The sequence below is a fragment of the Rhyacophila brunnea genome, unplaced genomic scaffold (genome assembly GCF_057557595.1).
Source record: "Rhyacophila brunnea isolate RB1 unplaced genomic scaffold, BYU_Rbru_1.0 scaffold_10, whole genome shotgun sequence".
NCBI classification, from domain to species: Eukaryota; Metazoa; Arthropoda; class Insecta; order Trichoptera; family Rhyacophilidae; genus Rhyacophila; species Rhyacophila brunnea.
Window position 1 is genome coordinate 19493000 of NW_028232752.1, and position 21200 is coordinate 19514199.

At 33.2% G+C, this 21200-nt stretch overlaps 2 protein-coding genes across 9 annotated transcripts in view; one reads left to right on the forward strand and one right to left on the reverse strand.

The window, feature by feature from the left end:
• Window positions 1-11739, forward strand: part of LOC147078961 (uncharacterized) — a 799973-nt gene extending 788234 nt beyond the window's left edge. Inside the window, exons 2-3 of the mRNA XM_085955064.1 lie at window positions 1998-3306; window positions 11624-11739. Of these exons, the coding sequence (XP_085811190.1) occupies window positions 2337-3306; window positions 11624-11739 (1086 nt within the window). The 5' untranslated portion in view covers window positions 1998-2336. The remainder of the gene's footprint in view (window positions 1-1997; window positions 3307-11623) is intronic.
• LOC147078982 (uncharacterized) overlaps window positions 1-21200 on the reverse strand; it is a 274685-nt gene that overhangs the window by 52104 nt on the left and 201381 nt on the right. The gene's annotated exons all lie outside the window — the stretch shown is intronic.

Consider the following 21200-nt stretch of genomic DNA (forward strand, 5'->3'; position numbering starts at 1 on the left):
GATGTCTTTTGGGGGTAGGCAGTTCAAACACTGATTAAGTGCGGCAAATTTGAAAGGTTGGCAAGAATGATGGTACGGAACAGGACTCAAACCCGCATTCAACGTGATTTACTAAATAAGCGATTCGTGCCATACCTTATCGCGGGGTTGAAATCTGACGTTTCTGTATGTGTTCCCGCTTATTTTCATATGTACGAATATTTCACTTCAGCAAAGAAACCCATATAAGTATATTAAAACGATGACCAATGCTTGGAAAGGAAAGAGAATATTTTTCAGAGCAAGTTTTGTGGAAAAGAGATATTATTATAATATATTTCAGTATAATTTTTATTCGATACTGAATATACATACGATTTAACATTACTGAATTCTTTATTATTGAAAAAAAAATATATATTTTCGTTTGTGGGATTATCATAATTGTATGTTTATTTTAAACGTCATTACGTAGGGTTACTGCCAAAAGTTGGTAAGTCTCTAAACTTAATCATGTTATGGAGTAATAATATTGCAATTTGAAGTTTGACATGCCCTCTAAAATTAGACATAATGTTAAAATCTTTGTGCTTTATGTGAATTTTCTATATATCGCATGACCTTGAATTCTTTTTCTAGCATTTATATCTATATACGGACACATAATTAGGTGTTAACTCTAAATACCTAAATTATCGACTTGCCAACTTTTGGCAGAAACCTCACTAATTATATTATTATGTGCAAATTAGATGTTCAAAAACTTCTGTTGCATTAATTTACACAATGAAAGGGACTGTCATTTTAATACTTACATTTTGATTTGAGACGTCAATTCATCCTACGATTGGTAAAGGAGATGTATTGTTTTTATATTGATTGATTTGAGAAGTTGTTTTAATTATTAAAGACCAAGAAAGTAATTGCATACTTTTATATGAATGTATTGTAGGCGTAATAAGAAAGTAACGGATGTCCTAAGTCGGTGTCATGAGTTAGTATGCAAAATAATCTCAAAATTGGACAGGCGAATGGGTTCAAATTGATTCGGTAGGTATCCACTGATTCTCAGTAGATGGTCAATTTTACGCTATTTTATATTATAACTAGCAAAAAGTCTGTTAAAATATTTTATCGAATCAAAACGAATCTGGCAGATATGCGACTAAACGTTTTTATACCGTCGCGATACACTTTTTGGACCATTTATTTACAGACCGTAAAACCATTAAAAAAAAAACAAACTGAAATTTCTTGTTTTACCGGAATTGAGATGTTCTGATGTCGTTTTTGCGACAGTACCGGATGAGATTTGTCATTTTGGAAGAATAAAATTAAAAAAACGTATTCAATAAATTTAATAATTCGTGGGAATGAAACGAGTTTACCGCTACTTAGGTATAGTAAAATCTGTTGTTTTAGTTTTATTGATTGCTTATTAATTTTTTTTTGCGACTTCACTTGACTTGACCAGAATCAGACCATTTCTTCAATTCTTTTTCGTGTCTGGAAAACGGTAACGGCGAAAAATGTTTATTGCATTTTTCTTTTGACTGTGGCAGAGAGAAGAACTTCCATTTGCATTTTAGTTGACGCTGTAAGCGTGTCATTGTGATAAAACTGTAATTTCAAAAGTTTGATTCCCAAATTTGTCGCTACGGGCGTTAGAACCAGAGCGTTGGAGCGGAGCTCAGAGCAGAAACACGGAGCAGTGGAGCAATGGGGGTTTATCCGGAGCACTAAAAATTTGTAATGCTCCAATTACTCCACTACACCGGATGTATTTTTTATTAAGTACTAAATTTTCGTCATAAAAACAAATGAAAATAAATTATATTTGACACTTTGCAATACTGGAATTGTTTGAAATACGGCAACACTGCCGAGTAATAAATAACCTCACTTTTTTGACAGAAGAGGCAGATAATGAAAGACGATTTGCTGTCGGTTTTTGTTAAATATAATAATTAATAATGAAAAAGATGAATAATACCTTATTTCAGAACTAATTAATCCAGTCGGAAGCCAACAGCGGTGGAGTGAGGTTGTACAACTTCGCTTGCGTATTCGGGACGCTATTCGCTTGGTTACTCGCGAACGGTTATAAATACGGGATACAACAAAAATAATATTGTTTGTAAATGAATTTGACAATAAACTCAACATGTGTGGTCCCATGTGATTTTGACAATCAGTGCCAGTGCTTGAGAAAAAGTGAAAAATATTTATTGTTGCACGGATAGTGCACTTTGTGCGGGGAGTGCGTCAAACGCTGTGAAGCGAGGGGTTGTCCACACTGTTTTTTGTTCACACTGTTGCGCGAATTCCAAGACCGCGTGAACGGCAAAAGCAATAAAATGGAAAACACCACGATGGAAGTGAATGAAACCAAAAAAACGAAGAAGAAAAGAAACGATGATGAAGAGGAAGTGGTTGGAGAAAAAGAAGAAGAATGGCAGACGGTGACCTCTGGAAAAAAACCCAGAAGAGACTCTGGGGTCACTCCAAAGGGAAACCAAAACATCGTCATGATAGCGACGGGAAGTAAAATTCCATTAAAATTGAAAATAGCGCAGATGCTGCATAAGGCAGGAGTAAAAGTACAGAAAATTTACAATAAAAATTTAAAGACGTACATCCAAGTAGAAGACGAAAAAGAAGCAGATAAAGTGAAACAAGCTGGAGAACTCAAAGATCTCGGTTTTGTGACCAAAGAGAATGACTCCTGCTCTTATGGAGTAATAAGAAAAGTCGATATTGATATGGACCTCCAAGAACTGCAAATGGAAATCAAAAGTGATGCAAAAGTAATCAACCTTAAGAGGTTGACAAGAAAATGTGATACAGGAGAGCTGACAAAGACCTCGTCAGTCAGTATTAAATTTGGGGAGAAAATATTGCCGAGAACAATTTACATATATGGAGTCTCTTTTGCTGTAGAACCGTATGTATTCAGGGTTATGCAATGCTACAAATGCTGGCGATATGGGCATATCGCGAACAATTGCGGACGTACAGTAGAAACGTGCCCTAAGTGTGGTGAAAACCACAAAACCTGCGAAAAAAATGAGGAAATTACGTGCATCAATTGCAAAGGTAACCACGCGGCAAACAGCCAAAAATGCCCAAAGTGGCAAGAGGAAAAGAATTGCAAAGAAGCAATGAAAAAAATGAACATACCTTTCAAGGAAGCAAAAAAAAATATGTCAAATAATAGCTATGCTGACATATTAAAACAAAAAAAAATTGTAGGAAGAGATGAAAGCGAAACAATTCAAAAAACTAAGGAAAACAAAAAGAAAGAAGAAGCGGTGGTAGAAGCTTCAGGCTCAACAATAATATCTACAGGTAGTAGCGTAAAGCCTACAAAAAATAAGAAAAATTCAAAGGGGAAGACAGAGGTTAACGCGATGGGAGAAATTATGAAAGTCTTGCTGAAAGGGGGAGACTGGCAGCAGATCATTAAACAACTAATAATTAAAGCAGTGGACTGGGTATGCAAACAATTCAAAGAAGGACACTTAAAGGAAATTCTAGGGGAGGTTCTGGAGCAAAATGGATAATAAAAAACAAATTAGGATTTTACAATGGAATGCCAGAAGTATGAAGCAAAAAAAGGATGATATAGAACTCTACTTAATAAGACAAAAAATTTCAATAGCATTAATCTCAGAGACTTGGCTGAGGTCTGAATTAGACTATCTGAAATTCAATGATTACACGATGTATCGAAAATACAGAAGGGATGGATACGGAGGAGAGCGATTCTGGTGCATAAAACACTGGCGTCTAAAGAAGAAAGAAAGAAAGACGGAAGAGCTAGACAAAATAATTATAAAGCCATTTAACAGAATAGGAGTGAGGACCTGATCGAAGGATCCCCTTCTAGAAGAGAAGAGGCGATATGACAGCGAGTCGCAGTCAAAGCCTCGGTAAAATCACAAAAAAAAAAAAAAAAAACTAATTAATTTTTTAACATTTGTATCATACATATTAAAACTTTTTACCCGGAGAGGAGTAGACCCTGGAGCGGAGCTGGAGCAAGTATTAGGTTTTGGAGCGGAGCTGGTGTGGAGCAACTCAAAAAAGGGTCCGCTCCAACCCTCCGGTTAGAACACCAAAGGGCCTTGAGATATTTGAAGCCATATATACAGATTTCTCTCACTTTTACCTGTGTGAATCATTTCAAGCATGCGTTCTAGAGTCATCAGGAGTCATGAAAAGAACATCCATCCTATTAAAATGATTTTAAGCAGTATGCATATGCTTTGAGTGATGATACGTAATACTTGTATTAGAACAATACAATTAGTTGAATTATTATATTATTGTGATTAAATAAATGCTCTAAAAGGGGGCGGAAGTCTTGAAAACTAAAAAAAAATGATAATAATCTACCTGAATCCTATAAATGTGTTCGAAGCAATGACTATCAATTAGGTTCATATGATTATGATAAGACACTTTCAAAGATGAAGTTCGCAAAATCTTAACACAAATCAATTTTAATAGACGTACATCTTGTACGTCTTATTCGATTTACTTTGAACCAAAATTTGGTGAAATATAATTTTAAAGAAAATACCTATTTACTTAAATTCTTCTCATCGACTAAATTAAAAATATATATAGTATACCTACGTATTATTATGAAAGTTAAGTACATTTTTTAATACATTTGTGAAAACTTGTTTTTTCTTGTTATTTGAGTTGGCGTACTATATAAATATTTGAGTTTGCCATTTGGTTTGCAGAGCCTCAAAACTTTTACAATTTGGCCTTTTACAAAAATTGTTTGCCGATCCCTGAATTCACGCACGAGGTACGTAAAAATACACATTTCAATATCACAGCATAAATTATTTACAAATCTTGATAATAATTCTGTGAGTTAAAGGAAAATGACGGTGTTTCTAAAGTTCAAATACATTATGATGCACGTCGCGTACTGTCGCATGCTGTCACGACGACAAATTTAGACTATGTTTCGTCATTCCGCGGAATATTCTACATGGTCACTATCTCTATAAATTCAATGATGGAGAGTGCTACCTCTAATGTATTCATATTTTGAATTATTATTAATTATTCATGATAATTTCAATTAATTTTAACAGTTTCTATGTGTGCGTATGTTAAAAATACTTGCGATATTGCATACATAGATAATATTTTGAACATAACCCAACCTGCAGACCATAGATCGTAGATAATAATTTAATAGAAAATCCATAGAGAAAACTACTAAAAACAAAGAACACGCGATTTTGACATAAGTCGAAAATGTGTAGGCATGTAGTAAATGATAAAAAAATGTTCATTGAGTCATGTGGGTGTCGATGTAGCGCGGTACGCGTGAGGTGACCTCATTGTTGATCTGGTGATTTTGGCAGATTTTGCTAACTGACAATGTTCGTTTAAATTAAAGGTCCAAAATGTGGTGCGGGATAGGAGCATCAGTCAGATAACATTTAAAAACGACATTACACACCTTTTTCCCGTAGTGTCAGCTTACTTTGAAAGCACGTGACAGCACATAACGTGATCATAATATATTTGAACCTTATCAATCATAATGCCCCATAGTGCGTAAACGTAAAAAGTAACGTATCGAATCAACGGACATCAGTTAACTATACTATGTATGATATGCTTTCATCTGGCTTAGAAGTTTTTACTGTATAGTGTTAATCATTCAGTTAATGGCATATAAAAGCGCGATATAAGAAAAGATTCTTTGATTCGAGATGCTTAGAAGAAGACAGACATAAACTAAAGTGACGTAATAAAGTTACAAGAAGTAATACACTGAACTGAACGTTTAAGGCGGTTTATGCCCAGAAGCAATACAAGGATTTTTTTATCGGTTACCGTGTAATAGGTACAATTGAGTTCAGGTTATTCAACTGTATTGTAATATTATGTATGTATATTAAAAAAATGGTTTGAAAGTGGTTATACTGCTCATTTAATAATATAAGATACAATGACTGTATGATGTAGGTATTGTGTTGTATTGAAAACTAGAGCATAAAAACAGGAAGATCATTTGAGTAGGTACGGATCATTTTGTCTTGGCTTATCAAGGGTGAACCAAACGGGGATGTTGAGTGATGATTAATTAGATGTACCTACTTAATATTAAAGATTCTAGGAATCGCCGAAGTATGCAGATGACGAAGTGCATATTATTATTTGAAGTTTAATGGGGTGGGTAACCAAAGGTGACATTACAGTAACGAGAGTGTTAATTAGTTTATTTGTCGTATCATATTGTAAAATATTCCTTACTAAGTATGCTTGCAATAATAATTAATGATGTAAATAACAACCACAGTTTTTGTTGTTATTTCTCTAGCTACGTTTTGTCTATGATTTTTTATCGTTTGGGAATTAGTATAAATATGAAACCTCAGGCTAACCAAACAATAACCCTCATTGGATTCTGCGGTTGAGAACGAACAATATATTGAATTACAGCGACTTTTCAATGTCACGTCGATGGAAATACCTATTATCATTAAAATTTGCTATATTTTCGTAGGACATTCATATTCTTTGAAAGAAGTTATAGAAAAGAAGTATGAAGAAAATGTTGTTATAATATCTTATCGTTTCTAAATCATGTGAATGTTTAGGTGCACGGCCGCATTTTTACAACGTTTTTCTTAGCTCGTATTCTTATTTTTCCGGTGGTTCTTTGTCAGGTACAAATCTTGCAATCGATTTTTAACTTACTTCCCGACTAGCTAGACATTTGAAACTTTTAAAATATATCAGAACACGATGCCAATGCGTTTTTGTAGAATTGAATTCATTTTCAGTTGATTCTGTTTTGTATGAAAAGTTATTTCGACACCATTATTGGCTGGTAGGGGTCTGGGGTCCTAGCAACTAAATTATTAATATATACGTGCGTTACTATGGAAATCAATATGACATGTCAAAATAACTTTTCAGTATTATTTCTATCAAGTACAATTTTTTTTGATCGTTTAAGCTAGTCAAGTCAAGTTTATATGATTCAACAGAAAATTTAAAAACGTTGTAAGTACATAAAAAGTTATTTTTATCTTGTAATTATCTGTGAAAATTGTACATTTCACGAGGGTAGCTGAATGGAAATGTGGTTAAAATATCAGAGTTTTTTTTATTTAACTTTAATTATTAAAATGTTGGTAAGCACCATCTTCCACAGAGATATCTTTAAAGCTGTTTTGTAGTAATACTAGTAATTACTCCCATACAGTTACTTTTACCTTTACTTATAACCTTAAGATAGAGGTTGAATGAATAGTCAAGATATCGGGCATTCGGTAATCTTCGGAATTGCCGAGTGAGCCGAAGGTATTTAAGAAGAAAATAAGAAACTGGAAATATCGTCAGCTGATTTTAGATTTTACAGAAGTGTTCTTTGAATTATCATATTTAAGTTATTTATTATTATATATATATATATATATAGACAAATGTAATATGTATCAATATTTTCACCAATAGTCCTACTAAAATATGATGTAAGTGTACATTTATCTATACAAATAATAAATAATTGAAGTAGGTAGGTTGTTTCAAAGAACTCCCTTCAGAAATATTTTAGATATGCGTTAGAATAGTTTTACATTCAGCTGACGATATGCATACGTAAAAGTACCTACATCGATATAAAAACAATAAAAAACACACACTATATTATATTATGACGTAAGTATACGAAGGGTGCGATTCTATCTAGCGAACTGTCACTGTCACAGTTATTTCCTCACGTCCCGAATTACAATTCGCCCATCAACAATTCCCGAAGGTTTACGAATTTAGCATATCAACGAACATAGCCGAGTCTTACTAAAAACTACTGTTTTCTTTCATTAAAATAAAATAATAAAATCGCGTAATAACAAAAAACAGCAAAAATTTTGTATATTGAATATAATTAGCAAGTGCCATCCATATATGTGCCATCAGGTAGCAATTTTTATTCGAAACTATTTGCCGCCTTTTATCCCAAGAATTATCCCCCTTTCTCCAAATTGTTAACCGTGTATTAATTATTGTAAGCGATAACTGCCATGCCACTGTACTTTTTATGCTTTTAGCGATGGTTTGTCTTTCCTTTTAGTTTGAAAAATTATCAGTACTTACTCTATTCCCTCTAGAACGATTACTAAATTAAGCAGTAAAATCTCAGAGTACAAAAACCAATTACCGTTACATAGGTAGGTATCCATTCTGTCTGTCAGGCTTGGCTAATTTTACTTCAAAATATATTCTGAATGATCAAAAACATCATTAAAAAACCCTCAGAGATCACAACATGAAGTTTCTTCCTAATTAAGTGCTCCGAAGCGGTCATCTACGAAGTTATGATAGCCCGAACAAAGTTATGATAGCACAGGCTAAGTGCAAATGTTTGTATATTCGTGGGCAACTTCTGAGAGACTCGGATACACACCGAGAGTCAGGGCCATTTTAATAAACGGTAAATAGATCTCAGACGATTTTATTATTACTCGTGGCGAACATATATCAAACATGATGAGGAGGTATATATATATATATATGTGTGTAATTTAAAGCTAACATATGAATATTATACTAGAAGTGGCGGTTTTATGGAGAATGTAAACTTTTCTATACAAAAAGTTCGCATGAATCCCCTTTCCGTAGTAACTATAACATAGTGGCGAAGGGTGGAGGTAGGCTGTTAAGATCCGCCATAAATGGTGCATACTAAACTTTGTCAGTCATACGTATTTGTTTTCAATGAAATAAGATTACAATTTACAGACGGTGTTGATTAGTTTTTAAAATTCACTTAAACTCTAAGCCATAATAGATAATTGTCAAAGAATACTCGTCTATCAATAAAATATCTAAAATTATACAATTAAATCATACATAACTTTGGATGATTTATAGTTAGAATAATATTTGTTTATCGATTATAGTTTGATTAGGCAGAGCTTAATGAATTAAAAAAAATAACTACCGATATGACGTGTAATATGCATTCTTAATCCAACGAAAATCAATAAGTATGAATAAAAAAGTGTGCACAATTTTGTCGTAACGCCAAAAATATACCAAAACTGTTATGGTTTGGTTGAGGCAGGGTTAAGTTGATTTTTAAAAACTACCCAATACCATCTGTAAATTGTAGTCTAGTCTATAAAACAAATACGTATGACTAACAAAGTTTAATGTGCACTATTATTTATGACGCACCTTAACAGCCTACCTCTACCCTTCGCCACTGCCAAACCAATCCTCGAAATACAAAATTATACATATTTAAAGAATAAGGCGGCTAAGTAGATTTGAAATAGCTAATTTACATAAATCGAACGTTGTCTTCAATACAGTATGTATAGTAAAATATAGCTACTTATATTCTTGATTGAAAGATTACTTTTTTCTCCCTTTTAATTCTTTCGGGAACTCTGTAATAATGCTCTAGAAAGCGCGCCCCCAGGTGTCGGCTTAAAAAAGGCTGTCGGAAGCATATAAACATGAACTATATCTCCTGGACCAAAATACCGAGATGTGTCTCAAGAGTATTGAAATACAATATATTTCAACGAAGACAACTAACATTACATGTCACGAGTAATTGGGCGGCGGTAGTTACTAGTACATACTGGTCTGAGGATGTAGATGACTTACATGCCAAAATATCGTCACTTCTGGCAGAAGACACTAATTCGAAAAAATGACATATTGAGTTAGTTATACCAAAATGTTCCTTATTTCAAACTTTACCGTCTGGAAACCTTCTTAATAAATAAACAGACTTTATTTAAAGTCATCCTTTTTACGATTACGCAATAAACTCACATGATAGACCATTTCAAACATATTCACAACTTCAAATTACTCAAAACTAGTATTCTCCAGTTAGTGTGTTCTGCCAGAACAGAGACGATATTAGAACCAGACATCCACAGGTTGAGTTGCAACAACGGTACGGATATTACAATGAGATGTGGAATACGACTAAAAACTATCGGCTATCCGCATTGTTTAGATGGTTTTTTTTTTAATATAAATAACCATGCCCTTGCTTTTTCATACAATATGGTTGGGAGGGTTAGTATAGTTAATTATGTTCATCCATTTATATCTTTAATTTTCGTTATAACCAGAATTAAATATTTTGTGTAGTTGTTCTTGTGTTGTTTTGTTGTTTAGTATGTCGTAAGTTTTTGTAGGTCAATTTCGTGGTTATGCTGTCTACATAGAGTCCTGAGAGTACATCGCATTCTAGTATAGGGCAGTCGATGATGACATGCCACACAGTCCGAGATGTGTTGTAGTCGTTATATGGAAAATAGCCATCGTAACTTAAAACTTTTTAGATAGGCTCGCACTGCTCCGTGACCTGTAAGTATCTGTGTGAGTTCGTGTGATATTTTTATGTTTTTGGCAATAGTGATGGCAGAGTTTATGTTTGGAATAAATTTCTGCGATATTGATCCTGTGGCGGATGTTTTATATCTGTTGTTCCATAGCTCTATTGTGTATTCGTTTAATTTTTGTTTTGCGTAACTTAGGGGGAAGTGTTGAAGGAAGGAAGTTGAAGGTATTTTATCTGTTGTGGCTTGTTTAGCGTATTTATCAGTTTCCTCGTTCCCGGTTATATAGTTGACAAAAGGATCTGCTAGTAGGGTTGTTAAAAATTCATGGCATACAAACAATTCGACAGCGGGATATAAAATAGAAAAAGAGGAAACAACAAAAAAACTCCTGGATAAAAATCAATATAATATTGGCTAAACTGGGTCTGGGTCAAGTGTACGTGTATTTTTTCTCCAATCAATATGTGTTTGACTCAAACCAGCCCTCGTAAAATAGTCTTAAGTTGCTTCTAGCCTACAAACCAGGGTAGGGCGCACTCGATATGATAAAGTGAAATGAAAAACAATTGGGATTCTCTAAAGTGTGCAAGCGCGGCAAAATCCAAAGCATGGAACAAGTATTCAGATGCAAGGCATACCAATTTAAATTTAATTTCAACAAAGTCCTCCATTGGAGACAAGACAGATTTTTCAAAATTGATATAACTCATTTATTATTCCTTTAATTCAAATAAATTCTTTAAAAAATATTTATAGGTATCGAATTTTTGTATTATTTATTTATTTTTTAAGTTAATTTTGTCAGTTTAATCAGTGGAATCAAGAAAACAAGTCAAATATAGTTTTTGTGTTATTTTTATATAAAATGACAAAGGTAAGAAGTCTATGATATAAGTAAATGATTAGAGAATGATTACACTAACTAAAACTAAATATAATAACTCTTCAAGATATTTAGAAGATGGTGGGCCATTTTATATTTTTTACTCTATAAACTCTACCGAACTGATCATTATTTTGACAAATTTACACAAAAATAGGTTTTATAAATCAAATAATTCTTTAAACATATATTGTCTAACTCTAATCATATTACTACACCATAAAATGATAGTTACATCTATTATTAAGTAATTTCGACTTTAAAAGAATCAAAATATAATTTTAAATGTTTGATTGTCTCCAACGAGTTAAGTTGATGAAAGTGGTATTGGTTTTGCTAACTTTTAGGCAGATTGGGGTAGTTTATAATTGTTAATTGTATTAACATGATATGGTCCGTATTTTAGTGGGTGTAATGCTGAAACTAATGCTTTCCTTCCAGATCGTCAACTTGCAACACAAACCATCAAAATATTCGCCAATGGCAATTCAGGAAGGTCTTCATCCGTACGCGGATAGATAGCAGTTGTTTCTAATGATGCCTGAATGCCGTTAATGACGTATTTTCTTATCCAATGAAAAGGAGCTCCATCTGTCACTAAAGTTCCCAGTCAAACAGCAATAATTATATTGTTCTGTTAGAAAATTATGCCTTCGCGTTGAATATACTGTAGCCGAAGCAATTACGAAACAGCATGCTCTGATTAACCTGATGAATCATTTTCTGTTAGCAGAGGTTGATGAAGTCTAGCGTCTAGGTACCAACTTAAAGAATAAACAACATTCAATAATGCCTATTTTAAGTAGATCTAGGGTTCAGACTTAAGACAGATAGTATACTCCAGCTACCATAGAAGCGACATATATTAAACGAAACGCGGGCTCCGGCACCATTTTTGAAGAAATAAGGTCCGACAATGTCACCAGCGGGTAAACCGCACCAAACGGTGCATTTCTGTGGATGTAATGAAATCTATACGGTTTTTTATGGATCCATATGCGGCAATTTTGCTTATTAACACACCTGTTAAGCCTAATCAATGTATACAATTTTGCGATAAAACAACGGGTCAGTTCAGCGCTCGAAATGGAAAATTTTACGAACCGGAGTGCTCAATAATTTTACAAAAATATTAACATGGTTATCCACTTAATTGTGTTCGATTTTTTTTATTATATGGCATACATAGCTCAGGGGCCTTATGTTAGAACTTGCGAGTTGAAGTCGCCCGGTCGACATGACGTCATATGACATCATTGTAACGTACCACCGGAGTGATAATAGCATTCGAAAAATTAACGCTACTAAAATACTGGCGTTATCCATTGTCCCCATACACAAATAGGTGTTTCAGCATAATAATATCTATGGTGAGTAGTGTGCGTTGGGCGGCTTGCCTCGAGCGTGTATTGGCTTACGTCACAATTACGTCATGTCGTCGGGTGACTTCATATCACCAGTTATAACATAGGCCTGCAGGCGGTCAAATTAATATTTCCACGAGATAAAGTGATAATCTTAATAATTTATGAACCGGAACGGCGCTCCGGTGCGCTCTGGTCCATTTCGAGTTCTGGGTCAGTTTTTAACAGCTATTAACCCCAAACAATGACATAACGACGCAAGTGTGACTCTATTCGTGATGATTAGCCTGATACTGATCATAAGTGTCAAAAAGTGATCGCAGTATTACAGTTCGGTTTGACAGTTAACCCCTTCGTAAGTTCTACCTAATCTACAGAAAAAAATCACCCATTTCAATTAGAATAATATCAAGAATCGAGATAACTTATGACATGCGTGGGGTTGCTGCTAAAAGTTGGTAAGTCGATAATTTAGGTATTTAGAGTTAACAACGGATTATGTGTCTATATAAATATTATGTACCTATGCTAGAATAAAAATAAAGTCATCCGATACATAGAACATACACATAAAGCACAAAGAAATAAGCATTATGCCTGATTTTAAAAGGCGTGTTAAACTTTCAAATTGCAATTACTCCATGACATGATATCGAGACTTACCAACTTTTGGCAGTAACGCCACTATATTTTATTAGTAGGCCTTCCGAAATTTAATTTGATTTTCATTCCAAAAAATGGCGTCGATTATTCAAACTATCTGAATGTTTATTGCAAAATATCTTAACGAAGACAAGACAAAGGTTTGGATATATCTGACAGCCCCATCTCTATGTTTGAAAGCCTTGTAGGCTTGAACAACTTGAGAACCCATCTAGACAAAGATTGTTTGAGATGTCAGTCTCTCAAGGAATTGTTTTGTAAAATTTTCGACTGTTATGCTGGACTAAGAGTTCCTTGACGAAATTTAATTTCTGGTATACAATTTAACTAACAGTTAAATTTACTCACATCTACTCATTTCATTAATATGACAAGCTAACATTAATAATTATTGTTAAGTTAGCTAATTTTTACGTTAAGTTTTTCTGTCACGCTCAATTTTCACCGATTTTCCGTACACTCAAAGACTTAAACTTCGGCACATATGTGCTGATATGATGACAATATATTTTAATAAAATTTGGGGGCAGTCCGGTGCTCAAAACATCAAAAATTCCTAAAAATATTTTTTGTGGCGCTTTAAAACCATAATTTGAAAATACCTCAGATACCTATATACCCAGTAGATTTTTTTTAAAATACGGCGCCCGACGAGACCTGAACCTATAACCACTGGTTTAAAGCCAATGTGCTTTACCAATAAGCTACGGGCATCATATCTAATTAGGACAAAATTGACTAGTAGCTCCTATACAAAATGCTTATCAAATTGCATTAATTGCATGGTTATCGGTTTTATCAGTTATGTATGTTCAATATAAAGAATGTTACATTCTCAAATCGTGTGAATTATTCATTGAATAAAAGAAATTATTGTAGTTTATTAAATTATTAGCATGTGCAAGTACGTTATAACTGAAATTTGGAGTGATCCGGTTGTCGATTAGTAATTAAGGCATTTAATTATCGATACCTTGATTTAAAACACAAAAAACCGGTAGCCAAACATATAGCAATTTAATAAGCGTTTCGTGTACGAACTACAAGTTAATTTAATCGTAATTAGAGAGGGTGTTAAAAAGCAAAAAAAAATGTGTCGTCAATCTACTTTTCGAGATAATGGAACTTACATATTGCATTAACGCCGTTTAGTATAAAATGGTTATATGGTAAATAAGCTTTCATCTATCACGCATAACTTCTTTTTGAAAATCGAACGTTAACCGTTGACCGTGACCTAACTTCGTTGTAAAGTTATCAGTCCTTACACGTTGTTATTGATTTGTATTATATAAAGATTCCTGTATAATATTATATACCTATCAGTAACTAGACGCCCCCTTTCTTAGCTTAATATCGACCCTGAAAGTTTCCAGATAATTTTTCAATGGTAATTCCCGTGAGTCATCCCGGATTTTTGTGCGACGTTGCCGTACTATTAGTGAAAAGGCAACGCAAACAAAGTTGCCCCCTTCGACTGACAATCGTTCATTTGTAAGGGTCGATAGGGAATAAGTAATATTATCCTACAAGTATTATTTAATTGCATTTCTGATTATACGTACCTGAAACACTCACACGTAGCTTACTTATATATAAATTGAATTACTCCTAATTTAGTTCTTTGAATGACTAAATCATTGTAAACAATTTATGAACTGAGGAAAATTTAAATTCATGTTTAAAGGTGATGTCTGAAGTGAAGAAATAATGATGAATTATTAATCTGACTATATTAAAGACAGTTCGCACCCCCAGTAAAATACTGTAGTAAGTCAAAAATTGGCATTTTGCAGGAGAGCCATTTGAAGTTTCAAATATTCTTTGTAAATACAGGAAAAGTCTGAATGTAAAAATTATTACTCATTTTTATGGAAAAACATGATCTATTTTCAACTGTATTCATCATTTTTCTCTAAAACATATACAAACGGAGATATTTGAATATTTCTGAGTTACGACTGTATTTTATTAGGATATTTGACAATTTCATGGTAAAATTTGAATCAACTCAATACTTTCTATGTAAATTTCCCTACCATCACTCTAATAATTTCAACTAATTTGTTGGGCACTGTAAAGGAAGGTTTTCAAAATATTAAGTTATGGTACAATCTTTAAAGATGTATTGAAAAAAAAAGAAAAATACAATTATTAGTTCAAAACAACAAAAAAATACTTAATTATTTAATTTAATGGGATAAGATAATTTTTTTACATAAGATTTTTAATTTTTAAACATCACTTGGAAGAGAAGCAAAAAAATCATAATAAAATTCACGATGTTTAGCGGTGCAGAGGAAAGCAAATCCTTCTTTTTAATTGTCGTTATTTTTGGCCACTCTTGATATACTTTGGATATATTGAGACCATCCATTGGTAACGGTTTACCTATTTGCTGTTGTCGAACATTCAATTTCCTACATTCTTCAAGATAACTGGTTTTAAAAAAAATAATGTATGGATATTCTCTGTCTACTTTTATAACTTTAATCTTCTGCCACAAAACTTTTTCTCCATTTTCATCCGTGTTGTAATTTTTACCGATTTCATCTGCTAGTTTTTTTATGTTGAGAAAATTATTTGTCGTCATGGGTTTAACTATGTATGGTTGTCCTGTTTTCTTACTTGTTTGTACAATGGTAATCATTTGGCTGGACACAAATATTGGTCCACTTTTTAGAGCCCTAGTCTTCTGCTGCTCAATTGTAGAATGGACGATATCGCCTTCATTTTGTTTATGCCCGGTGACCAAAAGCTTATGAGAGATCGTTGTATTTTTTTGTGAATTCTCGGTAGCATATAAATACATTGCAGCAATGTATTTATTTTTTTTCTGCCCGGCACAATTGTCCCTGTAAAAAATAAAATGCTCATTGTGGTGATATTTTTCACATGCATTGTAATCGAGTACACAGCTACCAATTTTATTGGATCCTCATGCAGCTTGACTCTCGTCCCACATGTATCAGTTTGCAATATTTTCAGTGATATTATAGACTGTACGATTGTACATTGCCAAACTTTCGTTTATAATAGAAATTTGACACATTTCCGCAAGGAAGCGGTAAAACAGCCTGAAAATCATATACAGCTACATTAATGACGCTATTTTGGCCATTAGTTCGGGACTCTGCTACGTCTTTGATCTTTTCATCCCTTGCCTCTTTTTTCCAGGTTGATGTGTCTCATATTTTTCTTGAAGTTGTTTTTTTTCATCTAGTGGTGAAGAATTATTGTATAGGTCGCATTCAACGCACAAATCTTTTTTTAGGCTTAAAGAAGCCAATATTAAATTCGTCATTAAATATAGATGCGTATAATAGTGTTCTTTTCCAAATGGCATATTGCTGTCAGGTTGTTGTTTTTGTATAACCGATACATTTCAGCAATTGTTAATTTACCATCTAAATACAATTAAGACGTCTGTGCACGCAAATAATTTTACTCGATCACTGTGAAAGACTTAATGTGAGCTCTTATATCATTTTTTTAATCATGACCAATTTTTTTGTGATTTTTGCGATCTCTTTGTTCTGGAATTGGCGTTCCGGAAAGAAGATCTCTTGTTTTCCATGCAGTGGAGCAGTACCATTCACTCACCCCAAATGTGTTGATAAAGTATTTTTTGCATACTTCTTGTATTTTACTTCCATTTAATTGTTGATAACAAAAATTGTTGCCTCTGCTGCTTCCAGTTTTTTTTATTTGAATACTTTGGAACAATAATATCCATGCAATTAGTGAGAAAATTACGCTGTATCTCAAGATTTTCCTGTAGTAACAGAGTTACAACAGTATTTTTTTGAAAAGTATTGTTTTAGTTTTTTAGAAAGCTTCTTGTAAAATACTGTCGTAACTTAGTTATAACACTATTTTATTATCTATTTAACAGTTTTCGGAAAGTAATGTACTGTATTAAGTGCTTTCTCTCCGACACTATTTGAGTTTGAGATATGATAGTATTTTATTAAAATAGCAAAAAAAAATACGAATCCAACCACATCCATAACTCGAAAACGCCAATTTCAGACTTACGACAGTATCTTACTGGGGGTGCGAGTTATATATAATACTGTTATTTATTTAATTTTTTCCCCCCATATTGTGGACATTACAAATTATAAGTTTAAGACGTTCACAACATGACATTTAGAAACAAAGAAATATAAAACAGTATTACATAAAAAAGAGATAGATCAGTATACAGATATATAGTATGTTATTAAACAAGTAGAAATGTGTAAATAAAAAAAATATAAATTAGATAAGTACAAGGAAGTACACCGGATGAGTTAAGCAGACCCTATTTTAAGAATTTATAAAACAACATCCATCTAAACTCATTCTCACGTAGGTGGAATATATCAACACCCGAAGCAATTTCGTTGAACATAGTTATGTCACCATCTGGTGTTGATCGATTGGTGGATGAAGGCCTGCTATAGCTACTTACACTTTTCTTTGTCCCTAGTTATTCGCTGCCACGTACATCTATCAAACTTTATGAGTTTGTTGATCTAGCGGGTTTAAGGGCGTACTTATGGTCGTTTCGTGTCCACTCGCCGAGCTACATGTCTAGCCCATTGCCGTTTCATATGCTTAGCGATCTCTATACCGTCGTGCAATCTTGTAGGCTTCCATGTCTATTGGTTTTTTGTGGTCTTTCGGCGTTATGCCCAACATGCATTTTTCCACGTCACATTGCGGTTACTTACGTACCTACTTAAATACATACAATAGTTTCATTAAATAAGAATGGCGTTATTATATACTTAGTAATAGAGGATACTATGTATTGTATGAAAATATAGCATACAAGATAATAATTAATTATTGTCCCTGAACTCTAACATATGGCAATTTGAATTTATTAGTACGTTTTCCCTACAACATATATTTGCTTTGAATTTATCTTAAGTAACTAATAAATTATGTACCTATGTGCAATACATCTTGTGAATTATTCGTTGAATGACAAAAAATTATTTATTAAATTAGTAGTTAGTAACCAATGTATCTTGATTCAAACCACGAAAGCCAGTCACCCACCTCTGTTGCAAGACAATTAATTAGATAATTTTGTTGTAATTACGTTGGGCGCAGGTGGCTAAATTGTTAAAGCACACTAGCCTGAATCCGATGAGTGCAGATTCATGTACTCTTGTTTTTCTAATATTATATGCTCAATGAAGAATGTTACATTCTCAAATCGTCTGAATTATTCGTTGAATAACATAATATATACGTTTATTATTGTTTGACTTAAAACGTATGTGCAAAGAAAAAATGATCCTTCAATTGAGAGAATATTGTCCGCAATCTACGCCTGTTTTCAAAATTCGAATTAATTTCAATCACAAAATACGGAGTAGTACTTCCACTCTATTATTTTACTTGTGTCTATGGATTTGAGATAATAACATCCCATATAATGTTTTACTATTATTATAATACCTATGTAAGTAGTGTTTCAATTATTGTTAATAGCACGCTCAATTACAACGTATATTCCTAGAAGTTTGTAATACAGAAAATCATTATTATTATATTGCATCTGCCATAAATATAATTTTATTATTAATAAATTAATTATAATTAATAAATTGATTACGGTACTTGAGTGACCATTTAAAATACAGTACAAATATAACATTTTCAATTTGCGAGGATAAGAGCTGTCATCACATATTTTTTCACGTCATATTTCATTGTAGGGTTTACATACAATGTGGTAATTTCCCAAATAACTTTTCTAAGTTAGACCAATGCAGTACTTTCAATGTTTTTATCTTCAAACTAACTTTTTGGAGTCAGGCCAATGTAGTACCTACTTACGGTCTCAATTATTCATTGTCCAAAGTTTTTATTTCTCCACTCTTGTTTCTCTTATGAATACACTTTGATTAATTAATATATTTTGAAGATAAAGGAACGTATGTATATTTGTTATAAATAAAATAATATAGAAAGAATTCATCACACTCTCTTCTAGGTCGTTCCCTCGTGGCTCAGGATTGTGATCACCCTGAAATACAGTCATGTTCTGAACGACCGAGACTGTCCATCACGCACAGTGCTCTGTTTCTTTCATGGCAGAGATTCCAGTAAATCTCTTCACTTTGTCGCTCCTTGGAGGTATGTTAAAAAAAACTGCAAAATGCATCTTAAAACATATTGGTGGCTATTGGCTCAGTTTATTTGGATAATTAACAGGTTCGTCTTGTGCTTTGACCTTGAAATACGAAGCATTCGCACACTTCAAATGCATCATTTGCCTTCTGCTCCCTTGCTCTTAGGGTCCATGACTCGAGACCGTACAAAAACACCGATAACAGAACGATATTTAAAATATTCCTAAACATAAATACAAATATTTTTTGCGACAGATTGATGCAGTAATTCAATCCACCTATTCAAATAGTTTCAAACAAACATCTGTTAAAATTGCATTGTAAATATGGAGTCATTGCGCTGGTAAAGATCGTTAATTAAAAATTCTGAATTAAAGCTGGCAAAACAATTAGCGTAAACCGTGATTAAGAATTATTGCAACAACTGAGCTTGCACACGATGTTGCATTCAAATTTGCATATTCACAATGTAATATAATTGAAGACGGTAGATCGAGTTGTATTTTTAAATCTGCAACTAAAGTAACATGATTACAAATGATTATTTTCTCACGATATTCGAGGTTTAGCACACGGAAGCCATCAAAACTATACAGATAATTTTCATATAGGTGGTAGAAAATTTATCGCAGCAAGTAACAACCATACATTTGACAATTTCATCCTTTGAAGGCCTTGCAGAATGTGTAAAGCAGGCAGAGCTAGGAATGCAATACCGCTATTTCAAAACCGGTATCCCGAAAATCGGACGATACCGATATATTATTCGATATTGAAAGTGGAAATATAATGTATCAATTAACATAAATGGCTTAACAGGATTGTATTTTTGTGTCGGGTTACCCGATGTCTAGTTTCCTTCATCGTCTTCGGTGACCAGCAATGACACATGCTATAAAATATTAACATTTTATAGAGATTTTTACATATATTATTTCTCAATTATTTTACGAATACTGGTATTAAATGGAAAATACTGGTATTGATATCCCTAAGCAGAGCGTATCTCCCATAGAGCCAGTCTCGAGTATCTAACGTGGACAACTCGTAACAGACAGCGAGCCATACTCGAGATGAAATGTGTACAATGGGAGATCTTTGACGACCAAGCTTGCATGTGCTGTGAAAAACAACGAATGAGACACTAACTGTTTTAATGCAAGGCATGCATACTAAAATAATGTAATTTCAACCAGATCATTTTAAAAGCTTAATAAAACGGTGTTGCCTTTACCAACTTATGAGGGACACACATAGAAGAAGATACAGAAGCAGTTTTAAACTATTTATCTTCGCCTTACTATTAAAACCTCGTAAGTCTGTTTGAGAAAAATGTTGAGAAGGAAAAAATGTAATAAAAACAATATTTTAAATACCTCTCTAATGGATGAATCTGCTAACACTGGTGGTGAAATACGAGGTTTTAATTCCATGATTGAAACCACGAGACTTACGAGTTTTTAAAATTTGTCGATAGATGGACAGCATACTAGTCTAGAGAATCAAGGTTTTGGTATGATTTAAAATGATTTTTTGTTTAAATTTTGTCGAACAAACTTATTTTTTCCATAATATCGGACTTAGTGACGTTATGTCAATAGAGATTTTATAACAAAATATTTCATACTAGTAAAAGGAGGCTAAATAATCATTTGCATGCCATCGTACATAGGGATGTAGGTACGTGTACGATTAAAATAGACTAAATATATAGGAAATCGATTTATTATTATCAATTTTCTTTTGAAAGTGAGAGACTTATTTTTAATGCCTTCTTGGTGTATTCCCTAGATTTATTTTTTGTTCGAATCGATGTTTTTGC